Source organism: Salvelinus sp. IW2-2015, linkage group LG14 (genome assembly GCF_002910315.2).
Source record: "Salvelinus sp. IW2-2015 linkage group LG14, ASM291031v2, whole genome shotgun sequence".
Classification (NCBI taxonomy): domain Eukaryota; kingdom Metazoa; phylum Chordata; class Actinopteri; order Salmoniformes; family Salmonidae; genus Salvelinus; species Salvelinus sp. IW2-2015.
The window spans coordinates 38,749,924-38,773,622 of NC_036854.1; the positions used below are offsets into that span (position 1 = coordinate 38,749,924).

Here is a 23,699-nt window from a genome sequence, read left to right on the forward strand (position 1 = left end):
AGATGATGGTGCGGTCTGCCCAATGCATCACTGGGGGCACACTGCCTGCCTTCCAGGACATCTACAGCACCCGATGTCACAGGAAAGCCAAGAAGATCATCAAGGACCTCAGCCACCCGAGCCACGGCCTGTTCACTCCGCTATCATTCAGAAGATGAGGTCAGTACAGGTGCATCAAAGCTGGGACCAAGAGACTGAAAAACAGCTTCTATCTCAAGGCCATCAGACTGTTAAATAGCCATCATTAACCGGCCATCACCCACTACCCTGCCCTGAACTTAGTCACTGTCAATAGCTGGCTACCACCCGATCACTCAAACCTGCACCTTAAAGGATGCTACCCTATGCACATAGACATATACCCTATGTACTGTATTCTAGTTACTGCCATCCTATTCAGGTATTGCTGTACATATACTATTCTATCCTAAGTATTCTACAGATCAGTGGAGGCTGCTGATGGGAGGAAGGCTCATAATAATGTCTGGAACGGAGTAAATGGAATGGCCATGTGTTTGATGTATTTGATACCATACTACGTATTCCCCCCCCAGCCATTATCCCGAGCCCGTCTTCCCAATTAAGGTGGCACCAACCTCCTGTGCTACAGATATACTAATATTCTATCCACATACTGTCCATAATGTCTATACATCCCATCACACAACACACACACAACACACACACACACACACAACACACACACCACACACACACACACACACACACACACACACACACACACACACACACACACACACACACACACACACACACCACACACATATAATTGTATATATATTATCCGTACTCCTAATATTTATGTATTTCTTAAGTCAATTATTTCTCATTTAGATTTGTGTGTATTGTTGTGAATTGTTAGATATTACTGCACTGTTGGAGCTAGGAATATAAGCATTTCGCTTCACCCGCAATAACATCTGCTAAATATGTGTAGGCGAACAATAAGTATTGATTTGATTTGATACCCCTTGAAATATTCCACATTTTGTTCTGTTACAGCCTGAATTAAAAATGGATCAAAAATATTTATTTTTCTCACCCATCTACACACAATACATAATGAGGTACAGAGATGAGGTAGTCATTGTTAAAAAATTGACCTTATTTAGGCTTGCCATAACAAAAGGGTTGAATAGTTATTGACTCATGACATCTCATATTTTTATTTGTAATTAATTTGTAAAAATGTCTTAAGTCATAAGTCCACTTTGACATGATGGGGTATTGTGTGTAGGCCAATGACAATGAATCTCAATTTAATACATTTTCAATTTAGTCTGTAACACAAAATGTGGAAAGAGTCAAGGGGTGTGAATACTTTCTGAAGGGACTGTATACAATGGATTAACCTGTGCTTTTCAATGAGTTACACCAGTCAAAAAGTGGGTTTTTTATGTTGAAAGAAGCTCATGTGCACCTATGAAAGTATATGTTTTGTAGTTATGTTACTGGATTGTGTTTTCCAAATGGTTAACGGAGTGTGCAAGGCTGTCATCAAGGCAAACTTTTTTGGTTACTACATGATTCCATATGTGTTATTTCATAGTTTATGATGTCTTTACTATTATTCTACAATGTAGAAAATAGTAAAAATAAAGAAAAACCCTTGAATGAGTAGGTGTGTCCAAACCTTTGACTGGTACTGTATATGATGTACTGCAGCATTTAGGAATGTTTCAGCTCAATAGAATTCTCTAACCTACTGTACAAACATGCCATAAGATATAATATATTTTTGAGATTGTAAATAAAGAAAGTACCATTGCGCTCTCCCAGATGTTCGGTTGGTGTGTAAAACCCGTGAATTCAGATAACTAATGAAGTTTGATGGGTCCGCACTCAAAGTTATGTCACACAAAGCTTCATTCATTTTCCATTTATTTTTTATTTTTTACTGCATCAGGATAGCATACACAGACGTTTCGGTGTAACAGCCTTCTTCAGTGTGTAGGTTAAAAAAAATCAATCATGAACAACATTTGTAGAGAACACAGATTGTACGTACCTATTTTGTGAGTTTGTTTGATGGTCGTGGCATAAAACTGTGTCCTCCACTGATTTGTACAGTCCATGTTGGCTCAAACACTAAACTATCTATTTCTGTCCATCCTCTCCTCTTCCCCTCTTTCCTTGTTCCTTTCCAGAAAGTCTTTTCCGTCTCAGCATGCCACACTGGCTTCCTTTGCCGCCGTCTACATCTCTGTGAGTAACCATCACACTCACACAAACACTCTACAGCAGTGGTTCTCAACTGGTATTGCCTCAGGACCCAAATTTAACCAGGTTGTCTCAGTCCTTGATCCAATATTCATATCGCAATTTTGTATTTCTTGTCCAAATACAATCTGGAAAACTATGTTTAATGCTATATTGATAGTCAATGTACCAATTATATGACAAGGGAACAACAGTCCCACTTTTTCATTGTCAATAATTACATTTTCAATAAATTAGGTATTTCTGTTTTTTATTTTGAATACATTTGCAAAAATTTCTAAAAATCAGTTTTTCCTTTGCTATTATCAGATATTGTGTGTAGATTGATGAGGGAAAAACACTTTTTAATACATTTTAGAATAAGGCTGTAACTTAACAAAATGTAGAAAAAGTCAAGGGGTCTGAATACTTTCCGAATGCACTGTTATATATATTTGAGAGGGGTGGGTTGGGGTCGTGGTGAAGAACCTACATATGATTTAGGCTTCCAGACATTTTCCATGCATACACAAAGCATATTTCTCTCAAATTTTATGCACAAATTTGTTTACATCCCTGTTAGTGAGCATTTCTCCTTTGCCAAGATAATCCATCCATCTGACAAATGTGGCATATCAAGGAGCTGAATAAACAGCATGATGATCACACAGATGCACCTTATATTGGGGACAATAAAAGGCCACTCTAAAATATACAGTTTTGTCACACAACACAATGCCACAGATGTCTCAAGTTTTGAGGGATTATGCAATTGGCATGCTGACTGCAGGAATGTCCACCAAAACTGTTGCCAGAGAATTTAATGTTCATTTCTCTACCATAAGCCGCCTCCAACATTGTTTTTGAGAATTTTGCAGTATGTCCAACCTGCCTCACAACCGCAGACCACATGTAGCCATGCCAGCCCAGGACCTCCACATTTGGCTTCTTCACTTGCAGGATTGTCTAAGTTCAGTCACCCGGACAGCTGATGGGTTTGCACAACCGAAGAATTTCTGCACAAACTGTCAGAAACCATCTCAGGGAAGCTCATCTGCGTGCTCATTGTCCTCACCAGGGTCTTGACCTGACTGCAGTTTGGCGTTGTAACCGACTTCAGTGTGCAAATGCTCACCTTCGATGGCCACAGGCACACTGGAGAAGTGTGCTCTTCACGGATGAATCCCGGTTTCAACGGTACCGAGCAGATGGCAGACATCATGTATGGCATTGTGTGACGAGCGATTGTCTTATGTCAATGTTGTGAACAGAGTGCCCCATGTTGGCGGTGAGGTTATGGTATGGGCAAGCATAAGCTACAGACAACAAACACAATAGCATTTTACCGATGGCAACAAGCATTTCGCTACACTCGCATTAACATCTGCTAACCATGTGTATGTGACAAATAAAATTTGATTTGATTTGACAAATAATTTTGATTTGAATTTGAATGCACAGAGATACCGTGACGAGATCCTGAGGCCCAATGTCATGCCATTTATCCTCTGCCATCACCTCATGTTTCAACATGATAATGCAATTCTTGGATGCTGAAAATGTCCCAGTTCTTCCATGGCTTGCAAACTCACCAGATATGTCACCCATTGAGCATGTTTGAGACCAACAGATGCATATCTGTATTTTCGGTCATGTTAAATCCATATATTGGGGCCTAATGAATTTATTTCAATTGACTGATTTCCTTAAATGAACTGTTAACTCAGTAAAATCTTTCAAATTGTTGCATGTTGCGTTTATATTTATGTTGCGTTTGGTGTATCTTGATTAGATAAGTTTTCAACCCCCTGAGTCAATACATGTTAGAATCACTTTTGGCAGCAATTACAACTTTGTCTTTCTGGGTAAGTCTCGAAAAGCTTTTCTCACCTGGATTGTTAATTATTTGCCCATTATCCTTTTAAAAATTCTTCAATCTCTGTCAAGTTCGTTGTTGATCATTGCTAGACAGCCATTTTAAAGTCTTGCCATAGATTTTCAAGCCCGATTTAACTTGACTGTATCTAGGTCACTCAAAAAAATTATATGTCATCTTGGTAAGCAACAAAATCTTGGAAAGCAGTGAATATTTGGTAATTGTTCTGCTGAAAGGTGAATTTATCTCCCAGTGTCTGCTGGAAAGCAGACTGAACCAAGATTTCCTCTAGGAGTTTACCTGTGCTTAGCTCTATTCCGTTTATTTTTATCTTAAAAAACTACCTAGTCCTTGCAGATGACAAGCATACGCATAAAATGATGCAGCCACCKCCATGCTTGAAAATATGAAGAGTAGTACTCAGTGATGTGTTTGATTTGTCCCAAACATAACACTTTGTTTTCAGGACAAAAAGTAAAATGTTTTYCCACATTTTTTGCATTATTACTTTATCCTGTGCAAGCTTCCTTCATTTATGTATTATGTTATGTTATATTGTGGAGTTACTACAATGTTGTTAATCCATCCTCAGTTATCTCCTATGACAGCCATTAACACTATTATTGCACACAGAGTGAGTCCATGCAAGTTATTATGTGACATGTTAAGCACATTCTTACTCCTGAACTTATTTAGGCTTGCCATAACAAAAGGGTTGAATACTTATTGACTCAAGACATTTCAGCTTTTGATTTTTAAAATGTGAACGACCGGCTCGATTTGGCCTTATGTAGCAACATTTGAAAATGTGTTTTTTACTTTGGATAAAAGTAGAGACTCAGAGCTKGAAAATAGTATATCATACACTAGAGTTGAGGAACAATGGGAAAGTCATTCTGCTTTCAAAGTTGATAAACTTGTAAAATCACTTTTGAGAAAATGGCCCTTAAATGTTTTACATTTACATTTAAGTCATTTAGCAGACGCTCTTATCCAGAGCGACTTACAAGTTGGTGCATTCACCTTATGATATCCAGTGGAACAACCKCTTTACAATAGTGCATCTAACTCTTTTAAAGGGGGGGGGGGGGTTAGAAGGATTACTTTATCCTATCCTAGGTATTCCTTAAAGAGGTGGGGTTTCAGGTGTTTCCGGAAGGTGGTGATTGACTCCGCTGACCTGGCGTCGTGGGGGAGTTTGTTCCACCATTGGGGTGCCAGAGCAGCGAACAGTTTTGACTGTCCCAAACAGTGTTTTGGTACACATGCTGGAGAGCTATTCTTTGTGTACACCCATTCAGCATCGTTTACACCCTCTTAAGCTTTAGCCCCACCCATCTCTTTAATGATTCACATGTGGGCCATGTACTAAACAACCAAAGATTTCAAGACTAAAGGCTGGTTTATACTACGGGTGTGTTTGTAAATTTTATCTGGAGTGCAAGAGTGTTTTCTGGGCGTTTGTAAACTCAGAGCATTGTCAGATTGTCCATTCATAAATTCAGAGCGTTTCACTCTCGGAGCGTTCAGAGCGCACACTGGACGCTCTGGCCCAGGAGTAGAGTTGATTCGAGCGTTCTGACCTAACAACAGCTGTCAGGCACCCAAGCTAACTGGCTAATGTTGGCTAACTTGCTAGCTACTTCCAGACACAAATGAGAGAACAGGTCACTCTGATCATTTTACTCACCCTAGCAGAGCTGGTTAGGCAGTTTTTATGTTATCCAGAGCGTTGGTGACTGCAACTGTGCTGCTGGCAACAATTTAATTCTGATTTTTTGCCAACGTTTACTGACACCGGCTATATTCAACGGGTGTTGAGCGTTTGTAAATTTGTCAGTTATTCTGCACTCTGGCACACTCAGACGAGAGTGCTCTGAAATTGGAGTAGATAGCCAGAGCGAATTTACCAGCTACGTCTATCGACAGTTGTCGCAGTGACATCATGATCATTCTATTGAAATGGTTACTTGCATAGTGGAGTCTTTTATTTAGAAATGTAGTTAGCTAGTTAAACAATGAACCATAATCCTAACTCATAACGTTACTACTCTGCATTAATCTGCAGGTAGCTAACAAACCAGATTCAATGTTAGCTAGCTAACATTAGACTGTCAATAGCATTACAAATGGCTCTGAGAGACGAATAATATTACTACACTGAAAAACTAGCTAGCTAGACTCTCTTACTCGTCCGTATACATGGAGGGACGCTTCACCCCCTCTGTCACGGATGCAATGGTTGCCCTTAGTTTGAAGATGTAATCCGGTCCTCCAGAGTGTGGAGAGCAACACTTATGCAGTTCTACTACATGAAATCTTTCAAAAAAGCCGCATTAGAAAGGATTACCTACACATTCTGACCAGCTCATGTTATAGACAGAAGCGAGCTACATGGCAGACCAATCCGAACTCACCTCTTGGCATGTCCAGCCCCCTCATTATCTCAGCCAATCATGGCTAACGGGAAGGTTCCCCCTCTTTTTCCGTGGCTAAACCAACTAGGCTAATAATTTAACAATTGTTTTCATATTTACAGATGGCATAATTTGATATTAAGGCACATGAAAGTTCACATGTTCCAGAAGGCATTTCTGCAACAAAAAAAAACGCTTTATGATAAATAAATAAACGTTTACATTAAAATGGCTCTCCTGAGGTATTGACGTGCGACATATGCCTTGTTTCCTGAAACGAGTCACAATTCATTTGTAAACATTTCTAAAACATAATTCCACTTTGACATTATGGGATATTGTGTGAAAATCAATGACACAAAATCTCAATTGAATCTATTTTAAATTCAGGCTGTAACACAGCAAAATGTGGAAAAAGTCAGGTGGTGTGAATACTTTCTGAAGGCACTCTAGGTTCGCTATGTAGTCTATATAGTATTTTAGTTTTCACATACAGCACATCCAATACATCACACTGTCAGACCAAATAACTATAAAAGTCTCCCATAATCCTCAAGGTTAGACTAACATTTTTTTTRTTCCTGCACCACTATAGTAGATGAGTCTGTAAACGCTGACAGGCACTAAAGAACTCAAAGCCTCAGGTGCCTGAGGGTAGATGATGCATGCCACTAGGCTGCATTAGCCACGACTCACAGGAGAGACAGTAGCATACCTGGGTTCAAATAGTATTTGTTGTGTTTCGACAACTTTAGCTACACTTGATCAAGCTTACCTGGTGCATTCGAAACCAAAGGAATAGTCCCAAAAGTGCAAAAAATATATAAATAACATCTGACACTCCAGGAAGACTATATCAAACGCTGAAAATATTTGAACAAAAATACTATTTGAACCCAGGTCTGAACAGTATCGAGCGCTGGCTGTGTCCACAGTAGGGTCTGGCAGTAATAAATCTGCTGTAATAAAGTCGCTCTGAGGGGGAGGATGCTGGATGCTGACTCACAGCTCTGGAACACGACCATACTATACAAATTTACAGAATATGTCCCAAATGGCACCATATTCCCTACGTAGTGCACTACTTTTGATCAGAGCTCTATGGGCCATGGTCAAACGTAGTGCACAATTATAGGAAATAGGATCCCATTTGGGACGCACACAGTTCCTTCTCATAGGGGGAGAAGACATGCAGCAACATCTAGAGCTAAATTAATGTATTTGTATGGAGCTGTGTTATTTAATGTGCTTAGTTGAAATGTTTAAATGGAAAGACATGGCAATGTTATTCATTCATGTAGGCCTAGTTGTGGTTTGGAATCTTGCAGACAAATGTGGATTGTTCCATAAGGATTTCAGCCACAAGCTAATGTGGCTGAGTCAATTGCAATTGTTGATGATGATGATGATGATGATGATGATGATGATGATGACGACCTCAACGACGACAACGAGGTTGCTGATGATGATGATAAGGACATGAACGACGATAATGATAATGATGCTATTGATGATGACAATGCCTTTGTGTCCTTGGTCTGTCTGTAGATGTACTTCAACAGCACGCTTACTGAGTCTTCTAAACTACTGAAGCCTCTGCTGGTCTTCTCCTTCGTCATCTGTGCCATCATTTGTGGGCTGACCCGGATCATCCAGTACAAGAACCATGCTATTGATGTCTACCTGGGCTTTCTGCTGGGCGGGGGAATCGCTGTCTACTTAGTATGTTCTGCTGATACTTTCTTAGAGATACTACTTATTATTAGTGTTTTTCGGTAGAAAGACTGTTACAGATAACGCTTTTACTGATGAATAATCATCATTTGATGTACAGTTGCTACGGTACTTGTTTGTTTAAAAGGATTTGGACTAAAGAGATTGTGTGTATGAGAGATAATATTGTAAAGCTCCGTGTCTCTTCTATCTCCAGGGTCTTTACGCAGTGGGGAACTTCCAGCCCAGTGAGGATAGCTGCAGCTGCCGTCCTCCCCAGCCCCGCGATCCCTGTCCTTTACCCCACATCAGCCAGGAGGCAATGCGCCATTTACAGGTGAAGAGCTGCAGCGGCAATATGGACGGGCTCTCTACCTCCCACTCCGAGGGCATCCTCCACCATAACCCCCACCACCGAGATCCCTCCTCTGGCTCCCTCACCAACCTGAAGAGGTCCAGCGCTGACGTGGAGGTCATCACCTCGCCCCGCAGCCCCATGGGAAAGGAGAGCATGGTGACTTTGTTGATTTTATTTAATTAGTATGCAGATATTCAACATACTTTACTTTACTCTATTGGTCTTTCAGTATTTTTACAGGTTCCTAAAAATAGTTATTAAAAACATTTTGCCGTGACATCATTTAAAAAATGATTTTGAATCAATAAAGTTAGAAATTGCTGTCCTCAGGTGACGTTCAGCCACACCCTCCCGCGTGTCCACACGCCAGCGATGGATGATGGCACACGCCGCAACGCCACCATCCACCACAGTCACCATGCCTCCATGGACTCCTCCCGCTCCAAACAGCTCCTCTCTCAGTGGAAGAGCAAGAATCAAGAGAGCCGAAAGCACTCCCTGCAGGTTAAACAATTTATACAATTTACAATTGTTGTAGCCTACTAATGATATGCTTTTATAATGCTTGTTTCTTCTAATGTTTAAACACATTGAAACGCGTATTTCTGAAATTAAAAAAGCAAAGAAAGTAAATAAATATGTTTTTGTCTTCTTATTTTTCTTATTATTATTAGGTYATGGAGGGTGAGGCGGCGGCCCAGTCACCCCACCACCGGGGGAGCATGGACTCCATGAGGTACAGCTCTGAGCCCTCAGCCGTGGGGATCAACGGGGTCGATCTGCCAACGCAGTATGTGAAGCTAGCTACCGGGGCCAGCACCACACTACCCAGAGACTGCAGCGGCATAACAGGAGGGGCCAGAGTCTCTATGCAGTCTCGACCTGGTTCCTCACAGCTGGTCCATATCCCAGAGGAGACCCATGAGAACTTCAACAACCCCTCGCCCAAGATGGTTGCGGGAGATGTAGACGGCGGTGATATATGCAATAGTGGAGCTCATGTAAACTGGGTGAAGGCTGCTGAGAAGGCAACTGCCCCATGTAGGACTATGAATGGCAGCCAGCAGCCACGGATCATGCAGGTGATTGCCATGTCCAAACAGCAGGGTCTGCTCCAGACTCACTCCAAGAGCATGGACGAGGGCTGCATGGACGGCTACACCGGAGGGTCCCTCCGCTACAGAGCCCTGAATGAACCAAATCCCATGGGCACGACTTGCAGCACGTTGGGCAGCTCCGTGGGCAGCATCTCAGGCAGCACTGGAGCCATCGTGAGGGTGGACGCCCATCCTGAGAACAACAACAACCGCCCCATGGTTCACGCCCCTTCGACGGATATTAGCAGTGGGGGTTCCTGGAAGACCTGGAGGTCCCAGGACCAGTGTGGGGGTGGTGGTATCGGTGGATGCAGCCAGGGCCAGTCATTCGAGCTGAATGACCTGAATAGAGATTCAGAGAGCTGCGAGTCCCTGTCCATGAGGGACGGCTCCATTGGCTCCATAGACAGGAGGAGACATGCAAATCCCACTGTTGCCTCCAATACACAAAACGCAGGGGGCGGGGAGCACTCCCTCCAACAGCAGCAGGGGCTCACCACCATCAGAGTGACCCCAGTAGAGGGGGGTGAGGTCCCCTCAGAGCCCCACTCTGTGGCCTCCAGCCGGGACTCCACACTCCGGAGGAAAGGGAAAGGGAACATCATCCTGATCCCAGAGCGAGGGAACAGCCCGGATAACACCAGGAACGTTTTCTACAAGGGGACTTCGTCAACACCTGGTTTGTAGAGGAAGATCGTTGTCACTTGGCTGTGTCCCAAATGGAACTGTATTCCTTATATAGTACCTGCTTTTGACCAGGACCCATAGGGCTCTGGTCAAAAGTTGTACACTATATAGGAAAGAGGATGCCATTTGGGATACTGCCCTTGTTCACTTGGATGTTCACAGAATTTTCAAGAAAGGAACAGTCAGTGGGAGGGATTGTTGCACTCTTGGGGATGTTGACCTCTTCCACTGCATCTGTGATAAGAGCCAATCCATCGCCAAACGTTTTATCCAGATACATTTTATTAGTCACAAAGCAGGCTTTATTCAGCATGATATTTGTAATTGTTCCCACAAAAGCACAACCTTTTTGGTGTTGTAGAGCGGTTTACTATGTTCTTATGTACTCTAATAGACATATAATAGCACTGGAATTGTGTCCAATTTGAAATATTTTCAAAAGTGGGTTATCAAAGTTTTTGTTTTCCTTTTTTCCCACAAAGTTCAATACTACCCCCTGTGTAATGCTTTAGTGGGATATTGCAAAGTTATGTACCATAACGGTGGAAACGATAATCCTTTAATTGTCTGCATCGTAAATCGTTTTGAACTGTGTGCTAAACCACCCACACTATTTAGATCAGTGGTGTCAAAAGGATTTTGCCCCAGGGGCCACATTCGGTCTTCAAAAATGTGTTATATTTCCACGCCATCAAAATTTGCAAGACATATCCATCAATTTTGGAATTTTCCATGCTCCCTGACTGTCTGGCTTTCATTTTGGGGATTATTAGCAAGCTGGACACCGTCAAGAAACGGTATGAATGTAGGTCCTTTATCATTTCTACACAGTTTTGATTTAGTTTTAGTAATTTAAAGTATATTGAGTTCTTACTCAGACCACCCGCAGGCCGGATTGGACCCCCTCGTGGGGCCGTATGTTTGACACCCCGGATTTAGATTAAATACTGTGCATAGAGTACAAATAAATAGAGAGAAAATTTGGAACTTGATATAGTTAGAGAACTACTTTTTGTATTATTTGCTGTATAGATGCCACGTTCCCTAGAGAAAACTGTGTTGATGACCATAAGTGCTTAGCATTCCTACTGTAGCTAAATTAAATATGCTGTGAACTGCACAAAAACTGTGTTTCCTACACCTTTATATTCAATGACCAGGTTGTGTTTATTCTATCACAATAACACTGTTTGGATTTATTCTACCAACATACTGTACATGATTTTTCATGGTGTCTACATCCCAAATGGCCAACTTAGACTCAGGGGTAGACATAGTACATTCAAATCTGTCTCCCTCCATTTGGTATGATGCTTTACATTTTGTATGGTATGTATTCATTTGTGTATGTCCGTCATTCATTTCGTATGATATGTTACGAATTGCAATTTGTTGTGGCTAACATTAGCTAGTTAGCTGGCTAGGAGTTAGGGGTTAATGTTAGGGTTAAGGTTAGGAGTTAGTGTTAGGTGGAAGGGTTAGCTAACATGCTAAGTAGTTGCAAAGTAGCTCAAAAAAATTAAGTATTTGCAAAGTTGCTAATTAGCGAAAATGCTAAAATGGTCAATATGTGACTCAAACATGCAACCTTTGAGTTGCTAGGCGTTTGCCCTACATGCCGAGCCATCCACCCGAACCAACCTCTGTCCATTGGTTTTTGGCTTAAGGAACCTTATCTCTTATGTAACCATACCAAACGTAACATGTCATACTAATTTGACTGTCACAGGTTTATGTTTACTACAGTATGTTACGTCTAGTCTTTGAGGCTAGGCTGAAATGGCACCCTATTCCTGATTAGTGCACTACTTAGTGCACTATGTAGGGAATAGGGTGCCATATGGGACTCAAAAATCTGTGTGTGTGTGTGTGTGTGTGTGTAAACTGTCATGCAGTTTTTTGTCCGGTTTAAAATGCTCTTTCTAATTTCTTTACACATCTTTCTTAGTAGCATTTGACTCGTAGGCTTTGGGTATCATGACTGAAACTGTCTCTGTAAAGCACTGTGCTTCTCTGTGATATAAGTTACACTGTAGCAGAGGACAGAGGTATTCTGTTCACTCCTTGTATATTTTACAGTTGAGTAGACACAGTAAAGGTAAAGGGGTGATACTTGTACATGTTATCTATTGATGACAAGAGTGTACTTTTACTCCAGGCTTTTTCTTCTGCTTTTGACTTAAGCTTTATCTTGGGTTACAATTCCATTTTATATTTCAGAGAATTTTCCATTGCAAGAACCTTAATACTGTATGAATTATTAAACTGTGCATATCAGTAATATCTAATTGAGGTTTTATTCATAGTTACAATGAGAAGGATTTGACCTAATGTTATGAGACTGTGATCTATGAGGTATTTTTAGACTGCTTTTCTTTCCTTTTATTACTTTTGAATAATGAACTATTTGTGCCAAAGGCTATCTTTAACGGAACGTATTTATATATCAAGCCTATTCTACATGACTCATTTAAGCTCTGTATCCCTCTGCATGGTCATTTTGAGATGCTGTAGAACATAGAGTATTATTGTAAATAATGCCTTTATCCAATTGTTCGTATAAAAAAATAAATAAGTTGATTGACAATCTTTTTAACGAAATATACAGCATATTATCATATCAGGTCCCTATTTTTCAGGTTGTTTTTTAATTTGATAGGTTGTAACTGAAAATGAGAACTGGTTCTCAATCAATGTATGAAATTGTAGGCAATGTTTGGTATCTAAAAAGTGTGCTGTTATTATTACACTGTGGTCAAAGAGAAGATATTTAGATAAAACTGGTGCAAATTGAGAATGAATGATTTCTGCATGCTTTCTGGGATGTCCTTGGCTGGTTTATCTCCACAAATCCTTCTGAACATTCAGTGCACATGTATCAGGGTAGATGGCAATAGTGTGATGTCTCAATATTGGAATAAATGTTTGCTATAGAGAACCCAGCATTCCTGCTCCTCTGTTTTGAAGTGCAATATTGATGCAAGTTATAACCCAAAGTACATCTTGTGAGTTGCATATCACTGGTCTAGTGCTTTCCTGCAGTTATGTTGTCTCATTGTAGAGCATGGAGCTTCTACTGCTAAACATGTCAGATTCTTTAGGTGGCAGCTCTTGATGACAAACCTCTGGCTTCTTCACTGCCTGGAGGAGTTAGTGGTGGTGATGTTTTATCAGAGCATTCAGTGTTATCAAAGACCTGCTTTGTGCCTCCTCCTGAAAGACTCAGGATTACCTAGGTCAGATAACAGACAGATCTCGGTTGTGTGCCAAATGGCACACTCTATTCCCTATGTAGTGTGCCACTTTTGACCAGAACCGTATGGGCCCCGGCCAAAAGTAGTGTAGGGAATAGAGTGTCATTTGAGACATAGATCTCCTCTCCTTTCTGCTCCTGTATTGGATAGCAGGGGAGACAAACACCAAAGCCATTCATACCCACAAAACGTTTTATTAAACTTCAGTAAACTAGCATTCATTTCCCACTTATTTGAAGGCAGATCGGCAAAGAAGAAAAATATTATCTTAGCTACTCTCACTCGCGCTCACGGCACACTATCTCTCTGTCACATGCTCTTTATTTCTCTCTGTCCATCTCTTTCTCTCTCTCCTCATCTCTCTCTTTGTCTCTCATACACACGGGAATCTCACAGAGTGTATAGGAGAAGCAGGCCTGGTTAGCATTGCCATGTGTAATTATCATTATTGAGTCCAATGTAGGTCACTGAATTGACCTACATTAAAGGAGAACGCTCTCAGGGAAATCTTATCTTGGAGAAAGAAATGGAATGATCTCAAGAAGAAGAGAGGCTTCGTGTAAAAACCTGTATGGCTGCAATACAACCACGCACATGTGAACTGGGTTTGGACACACGCACAGGCACACACACACACACAACCCTTACATGATCTTATGTGATCACATGTGAGTTTATGTGAAGTTAAAGTGATTACATGTGTCAAAATGGTATATAGCCAAGTTATCATTACTCATTGTATATTTGTTATCATTTTTTCTATGATTTTTCTATTTTTCTCTCTGCATTGTGGTTGAAGAGCCCGTAAAAAAGCGTTTCACTGTTAGTCTACACCTGTTGTTTACGAAGCATGTGACAAATACAATTTAATGTAATTTAATTTACCTAGTTAAGCAATTTGAGGGATTTCAGGATAGTTGTCTAATGTTGGAGGGACATATTATTTAGTTTTAATGTTACTCATTAATCATTATGATAAATATAATAGTTTTTRGTGAGTGTATTTTTTAACAATATTTACTTTACTTCAGTCCAAAGTGTAGGAATACAGGTGAAATCAGTCATTGCTGCAAACATGGTGGCATAGCAGGAACATCTGATTGCCATGAACCAAGAGGTTGTTAGTTCAAATACCAGGTGAAGACATGTTGAATAATAGTTACTGTATAAATGGACATACACAATGTAWTCAAATATGTAAGTTGAAAACACAGAGGCTCTTCTGGGGACATCCGGATGACAGATTTTTGTTTGCCAGGCATCATGTGTTAAATTTGAAKATTCTAAAACCACATTGTTTTACATGTGAAAATCCACATGTGAAACTAAATGTGAAATATGATCACATGTGAAGTGCTCCAAAACCACATGATTTCACATGAAAATCATGTTGTTTTTATGTAAGGGACACACACACACACACCATATTATTTATGTAACCTTAATTTCTAACAATTCAAAACACTAATTTCCCTATCCCCCAACCCTAATCCTTACCCTAACCCCAAAACCTAACCTTAACCCTAAACCTAACTCCTAACCCTAAAACTAACCCTAACCTTCAACCTAATTCTAACCCTAACACTATTCTACCGTAACCCTAAACTGCCTAGAAGAAGCATTTTAACTTGTTGCGACTGACAAAAATATTTTTGTTTGTTTACTGTTCTTGTGGGGATATCTGGTCCCCACAAGTATAGTTAAACACATACACATATATACACACACGCACGCACGCACGCACGCACGCACGCACGCACGCACGCACGCACGCACGCACGCACGCACACACGCACGCACGCACGCACGCACGCACGCACGCACGCACGCACGCACGCACGCACGCACACACGCACACACACACACACACACACACACACACACACACACACACACACACACACACACACACACACACACACACACACACACACACACACAGACGGTCGTAAATGTGTTATCCAATGCTGAGGATTGTGTCACTAGTTGATTATGTAAAAACAGCCTGCCATGCAATGTCCTCTATACCTTGGGCATGCTGTCATGGTCATTCATGGTAAGTGGAAAGAGGATCCCTGTGTGTTGGGTTAGAATGAAACAGGAGCAGGGTTTCCTCTGAAAGACAACCCTAACCCTTGACCATGCAAGTGCTGCGTAGATGTGTTTGTGGTAGTTCTTTGGTCAGTAATCCAATGTACTGTATTTGTGCCGTTTCACAGTCCGCTTTACAAAGACACAAAGCCTTAGAAATAAGCTATTATTTTGGTTTTGGTTAATGGTCTGATAGTACCCAGTATGGCAGCTTCTTACAAAGCGCCACACAGCCAAGTTCACCCACCCACTCTCTGGACGCAATATAGGCCAGGAAGTAATGCACTCTTAAATAATTTGGCAAACCCTGCATCTTTATGAATGAGATAGTTGATATTTAGAATGTGTACTTTTAAATTATGAATCGTAGCTCTTTGAATAATTTACTGTTCACTTGCCATCAAGATAAGTCTAGTTTGGGAAGCTGTTTGATGTCTTATTCAAATATGTATATTTCTGAGGAACTATTCAATAAAATATATTTTAACTACTTTGATAGAATTAAGTATTAGGACATTGCTCTTATCAGACTAAACTTGGACGGCAGGTTTTGGCTCTGCTGAACCATCTTACAGTAGTTCATCGACTACAGCTCAGCATTTAACACCATAGTTGCCTCCAAACTCGTCATCAAGCTCGAGACCCTGGGTCTRGACCCCGCCCTGTGCAACTGGGTACTGGACTTCCTGACGGGCCGCCCCCAGGTGGTGAGGGTAGGTAACAACATCTCCACCCCGCTGATCCTCAACACTGGGGCCCCACAAGGGTGCGTTCTGAGCCCTCTCCTGTACTCCCTGTTCACCCACGACTGTTCACCTACGACGCCTCCAACTCAATCATCAAGTTTGCAGACGACACTACAGTGGTAGGCTTGATTACCAACAACGATGAGACGGCCTACAGGGAGGAGGTGAGGGCCCTCGGAGTGTGGTGTCAGGAAAATAACCTCACACTCAACGTCAACAAAACAAAGGAGATGATCCTGGACTTCAGGAAACAGCAGAGGGAGCACCCCCCTATCCACATCGACGGGACAGTAGTGGAGAGGGTAGAAAGGTTTAAGTTCCTTGGCGTACACATCACGGACAAACTGAATTGGTCCACCCACACAGACAGCGTGGTGAAGAAGGCGCAACAGCGCCTCTTCAACCTCAGGAGGCTGAAGAAATTCGGCTTGTCACCAAAAGCACTCACAAACTTTTACAGATGCACAATCGAGAGCATCCTGTCGGGCTGTATCACCGCCTGGTACGGCAACTGCTCCGCCACAACCGTAAGGCTCTCCAGAGGGTAGTGAGGTCTGCACAACGCATCACCGGGGCAAACTACCTGCCCTCCAGGACACCTACACCACCCAATGTCACAGGAAGGCCATAAAGATCATCAAGGACAACAACCACCCGAGCCACTGCCTGTTCACCCCGCTATCGTTCAGAAGGTGAGGTCAGTACAGGTGCATCAAAGCAGGGACCGAGAGACTGAAAAACAGCTTCTATCTCAAGGCCATCAGACTGTTAAACAGCCACCACTAACATTGAGTGGCTGCTGCCATACTTGTAATACATGTATCACTAGCCACTTATAACAATGCCACTTAATATAATGTTACATACCCTACATTACTCATCTCATATGTATATACTGTACTCTATACCACCTACTGCATCTTTCCATCTTTATGTAATACATGTATCACTAGCCACTTTAAACAATGCCACTTAATATAATGTTTACATCACCTACATTACTCATCTCATATGTATATACTGTACTCGATACCATCTACTGCATCTTGCCTATGCTGTTCTGTARCATCACTCATTCATATATCTTTATGTACATATTCTTCATCCCTTTACACTTGTGTGTATAAGGTAGCTGTTGTGAAATTGTTAGGTTAGATTACTCGTTGGTTATTACTGCATTGTCGGAACTAGAAGCAAAGKATTTCGCTACACTCGCATTAACATCTGCTAACCATGTGTATGTGTGACAAATAAAATGTGTTTTGATTTGATTACAGATTTATGCAGACATAAAGAATATGCTTCACGCAACCTCTTCTGAAGGTACTAGGAATGATAGAATCTCTTTGGAACCGAATTATTTAATAGACCTCCTAATTTACTTCCATAACAACGCAACACAAGTGCAACATTTGCTGACGGGATTTACATCAACCTTATCAAATGACCTTATTGAGCCATTAAATGGATGCATCTGATTACACTGTGTCGCCATCTCTGTATAATGTCATACTACTTACAACTCATCTTATTTTGGACTAATTATTTTACCACAAAACTGCCTATGGCTGCTGTCAGCGGTTAAAGGTTAAAGCACAATTTGCATCCCAAGAACATCTAGAGTCTCTGCGCTAAATGGACCGGTCAACAGTGGAGGAGTCAAGGAAAATGGTGTGCCAATGATGGTGGAATGTAATTGGTTGTCCTATGCTCCACCAGTGAAGCCAATTTGTCATGCTCCAAGGGTACCAGGTCAGTCCCACAGTGCTGCAGTCACAGATGGCTTCTTCACAGTGTGTTGGACTGAAGGTCTCTCTCTGGAGTCKTAGGCACTGACTGTAGCCTAGCCTGCTTTATGTACACATCAGTGCAGGCTAATTTCACAAAAGCGCAAATGTTTTCAGAGAGGATATGCTCTACACATAATTTATATCATCACACTTCTGGCCATTGTATTGAGAGGCTTTGTGGCACAGAAGCAGCAGTACTGAGGCATTTGAAGAGTCTTTGAGTGTGTCCAGTGAACTGTATGTTTGTTGCAATGATACTCTGTGGACTTAGCCTATTTAACAATTTCCCCCATCGTTAGAATTGTCTGCTTACATGCTCTGAATCTAAAAGAGATTTCTCCAAGGCTAAACAGATGCAAAGGATGACGTAGAAGAGAAGCACAAGCACAGACATGCCACAATGTTTGGCCTTGAGGGACAGTGATTATATAATAGACATAGATAATCATGGAGGGTTCCTGCAGGCCCACTGGGGTGGCTAGGATCAGCCTGATTAGAATGGACAGAGAGCAAAGCATGGGGGCCCAGGTAGATTACCTACTGTTTTATTATAGTAGCTTTGGGTTTTCTGGTCAACATATATGCTTATGGGTGTTTGTTCTACAGATTCAAGTTTTCAGGCAAATTGTCAATGTTGTTTTTATAAGACACTGAAAASCTTTATAAGACAGAGCCTCTCTTTGATTCAAATAGGATAGTGGAAACACAAGTGTTCTAATCTAGAACACAATGAAAATCATTGTGTTCTTTTTTAATCATCACCATTATCTTCTCACAAAAACGTTTTAAAAGTCCAGTGATGCACTGTAACTATAGAAACTGGGGAGCTGCCACAACTGTGTGAAGAAACTGTCTACAGAAGCTTTGATGATTTCTGGGATGGATCACAGATTATATTCATCTCCCTGACCAACTTTATGGATCGCTGGGCTGGATCGCAGATTATATTAATCTCCCTGACCAACTTTATGGATCGCTGGGCTGGATCGCAGATTATATTCAGCTCCCTGACTGAATATACCTTTTTTGGGGCTGGATCGCAGATTATATTCAGCTCCCTGACCAACTTTATGGATCGCTGGGCTGGATCGCAGATTATATTCAGCTCCCTGAACAACCTTGAGGATCGCTGGGCTGGATCGCAGATTATATTCAGCTCCCTGAACAACCTTGAGGATCGCTAGGCTGGATCGCAGATTATATTCAGCTCCCTGAACAACCTTGAGGATCGCTAGGCTGGATCGCAGATTATATTCAGCTCCCTGAACAACCTTGAGGATCGCTAGGCTGGATCGCAGGTTTATATTCAGCTCCCTGACAACTTTATGGATCGCTGGGCTGGATCTTAGATATATTCAGCTCCCTGAACAACCTTGAGGATCGCTAGGCTGGATCGCAGATTATATTCAGCTCCCTGAACAACCTTGAGGATTGCTAGGCTGAATCGCAGATTARATTCAGCTCCCTGACTGAATTTACCTTTTTTGGGGCTGGATTACAGATTATATTCAGCTCCCTGACCTTGGGAAATGTGACAATGACACGGAACATTTGAAGAAATTATCTTCAGAGTTTTAATATGAAGCTGACCTCCATATTGCAATTACTACAGCGTAGATTTTGTTTTAGTTAAGGCTTTTATTGTATCCCAATTCATATACAGTGCTTTTGGAAAGTATTCAGACCGCTTCCCTTTTCCACATTTTGTTACATTACAACCTTATTCTAAAATGGATTAAATACATTTTTCCTCATCAATTTATACACAATACCCCATAATGAGAAAGCAAACAGTTTTTTTGAAAATGTTGCACATTCATTTATAAAAAACAACCCAGAAATTCAGACCGTTTGCTATGGGGGTGGCAGGTTAGCCTAGCGGTTAGAGCGTAACTAAAAGGTTGCAAGATCGATTCCCCGAGCTGACAAAGTAAAAATCTGTCGTTCTGCCCCTGAACAAGGCAGTTAATCCACTGTTCCTAGGCTGTCATTGAAAATAAGAATGTGTTCTTAACTGACTTGCCTAGATAAATAAAAGTTTTAAAAAATGACACTCGAAATTGAGCTCAGATGCATCCTGTTTCCATTGATCATCCTTTAAATGTTTATACAACTTGATTTGAGTTGATTTGGAAAGATACACACCTGTCTATATAAGGCCCCACAGTTGACAGTACATGTCAGTGCAAAAAATAAGCCATCAGGTCAAAGGAATTGTCCGTAGAGCACTGAGACAGGACTGTGTCGAGGCACAGGGGAAGGGTACCAAAACATTTCTGCAGCATTGAAGGTCCCCAAGAACACAGTGGCCTCCACCATTCTGAAATAGAAGAAGTTTGGAACCACCAAGACTCTTCCTAGAGCTGGCCACCTGGCCAAACTGAGCAGGGAGGTGACCAAGAAACCGATGGTCACTCTGACAGAGCTCCAGAGTCCCTCTGTGGAAATGGAAGAACCTTCCAGAAGGACAAGCATCTCTGCAGCACTCCATCAATCAGGCCTTTTATGGTAGAGTGGCCAGACAGAAGCCACTCCTCAGTAAAAGGCATATGACAGCCCCCTTGGAGTTTGCCAACAGACACCCAAAGGACTCTCAGACCACAAAGATTCTCTGGTCTGATGAAACCAAGATTGAACTCTTTGGCCTGAATGCCAAGCGTCAAGTCTGGAGGAACCCTGGCACCATCCCTATGGGGAAGCATGGAGGTGGCAGCATCATGATGTGGGGATGTTTTTCAGTGACAGGGACTGGGAGACAAGTCAGGATCGAGGCAAAGATGAACGGAGCAAAGTACAGAGTGATCCTTGATGAAAATCTGCTCCAGAGCGCTCAGGACCTCAGACTGGGCCGTAGGTTCACCTTCCAACAGGACAAAGACCCTAAGCACACAGCCAAGACAATGCAGGAGTGGCTTTGGGACAAGTCTCTGAGTGGCCAGCCAGAGCCAGGACTTGAACCCGATCGAGCATTTCTGGAGAGACCTGGAAATAGCTGTGCAGCAAAGCTCCCCATCCAACATGACAGAGCTTGAGAGGATCTGCAGAGAAGAATGGGAGAAACTCCCAAATACAGGTGTGCCAAGCTTGTAGCGTCATACCCAAGAATACTCAAGGCTGTAATCGCTGCCAAAGGTTCTTCAATAAAGTACAGAGTAAATGGTCTGAATACTTATGTAAATGTAATATTTCAGTTTTATATTTTTTATAAATTAGCAAAAATGTCTAAAAACCTGTTTTTGCTTTGTCATTATGGGGTATTGTGGTGTAGATTGAATGGGGGGGGGGGGGGGCGATTTAATCCATTTTAGAATAAGGCTTTAAAGTAATTTTTTTGTTGTTGAAAAAGTCAAGGGGTCTGAATACTTTCCGAATGCACTGTAGCTTATACTGAATAGGCATCTAACCTTGAGGATAGGCCTATTTAGAGCTGTCCTTATAATAGACATGAACCCAAAAATGTGATTTAGTTTAATGAACCAAAGCAACTGCAGAATCTCTTTCTTCCTCACTCCTCTGGGCGATACAGTAGCTAAATGTGTCTTACTTTTGTGACCAACACCTTCAAAGGCAAATAAACGCTGCTAGAGGATAAGCCCACTTAGAAGAGAAGAGAGGGAGAGATTGTGCTAATTGCAAACCGTCAGTCATGCTGGAGGATATCTCTTTCAGTTAACTACCCTCCAACACCCCCTCAGCTACTGTACTGAAGGCTGTACTGCATGGCTACATGCTGACAATCCACAWTTTTTTTTATTTAACTAGGCAAGTCAGTTAAGAACAAATTCTTATTTACAATGACGGCCAAGGAACAGGGAGTTAACTGCCTTGTTCAGGGGCAGAACGACAGATTTTTACCTTGTCAACTCAGGGATTTAATCTAGCAACCTTTCGGTTACTGGTCCAACACTATAACCACTAGAATACATGCCACCATACAAACACATTCTCCCATGCTCTTCTGGGGAACAACAGGACAATACAATAAAATAATCTAAACATCATTAAACTATAGAAGAATCATGCAATCGCCTATTTAAATTCTTTCTGTGGGTGAGAGCAAACTATGGTAATCATGAGCAATTCATTTAAAACATCAAGGTCAACCCTGTTATGTGAACTGAACTCTCGATTTAATATGGTGAAACTATTCCTTTCAAAACATTTGTCAAATTCTGGTGTTTTGGGGTGGGAAACTTTAGCATAACACGTCAACCCTGTTACCCATAAATAGACAGGTTAGACATTTTTTTACAATTAAACTTTTTTTGTGAACCTTGCCACTCTCTGTTGCACACAACAAGCGTCCAGATATATGGTTGTTTTAAGATGAAATCGTCAACCCTGTTACATTCAACCATGTTACAGTCAACCCTGTTAGTTTATTTGGTATTAAATAGGCACTTACTATTATTATTTTTTTAAACCGCTTGAGATAGGAAAACATGTTTTAAAAAATTTATATAAACATGTGCAATTCATGACAGAATGCTAAAATCAGGTGAAATCATATTTTTTATTACAAAGTTACCCTTCTCAAAAGGCACTGAATTGGTGGAATGACCCTCATGCCACACTCTCCTTGACTTAGGGTTAAAGCTAACATGTTTTAACACAAAGGAACTACAAAAACATCAGTGTCCAGAATTCCCATGCCACATATCTGGCAGTCCAACCTGAGCTGAATTGTTCAAGAATGATTCTTGTGTGGCCTGTTAAGCTTCAGAAAGCCGTAAAGGTCGTGGACTTTTGTTCATGAAAACTGGGCCATGTTCATGTGGCTGAAAGAAATCCAAATCCGCTGCGGCTCCGCAAGTCAATCAGTTCCCTAAAAACTAGGTCAGCCAATGGGAGAGCAGTATGAGGATGAGTTTATTATGAATGAGTGGAATATACACACGTCACCCCAGGGACCACTAGCGCCTCAGGTTGCGTCTCAATCCCATTTTCACTGGCAACCAGCATTGCAACCAAAATAACCAGTTTCTCAACATACACAATAGTGTACAAATGTCATAGTGTATTTTATATATTCAGCACCTGACTTCTGTATTCACATGTAAAGCATGGTTTCCCATTGCTTAACTCATGTATTCTAATGACTAATCCCGATTTCTAGACATGCATGAATATGTCATGAATCAGTGGGTTTGTTCAAGGTTAGGGTATGCGTGACGTCATGTTAGATTAGATCCCACACACATCACAGCCACCTAAAATAGTCTGTAACCACAGGCTTTATGGAGATGAGGATGTGCTTTTATCATGGGAAGGACCTCCAGGTCACCATAGGCCACAGTTGTTGATGCCACAGGACAAGTTTCCACATGATTCTAAATCCTGATAGCTTAAAACATCAGGGCCCGTATTCTTAAAGCATCTTAAAGTAGGTTTACTGATCTCGGCTCAGGGCCATCTGTCCATGTGATTTTATTCTTCATGATCTAAAAGGT

The 23,699-nt window shown here is 41.5% G+C and overlaps 1 protein-coding gene across 1 annotated transcript in view; it reads left to right on the plus strand.

Moving 5' to 3' along the window:
• The window catches only part of LOC111972606 (phospholipid phosphatase-related protein type 4), a 37,863-nt gene extending 24,557 nt beyond the window's left edge, over nt 1-13,306 (plus strand). The window contains 5 exon segments of the mRNA XM_070446694.1: nt 2,169-2,226; nt 8,062-8,235; nt 8,444-8,740; nt 8,915-9,088; nt 9,259-13,306. Coding sequence (XP_070302795.1) covers nt 2,169-2,226; nt 8,062-8,235; nt 8,444-8,740; nt 8,915-9,088; nt 9,259-10,368 — 1,813 coding nt within the window. The 3' untranslated portion in view covers nt 10,369-13,306.
• The last annotated feature ends 10,393 nt before the right edge of the window (nt 13,307-23,699 follow it).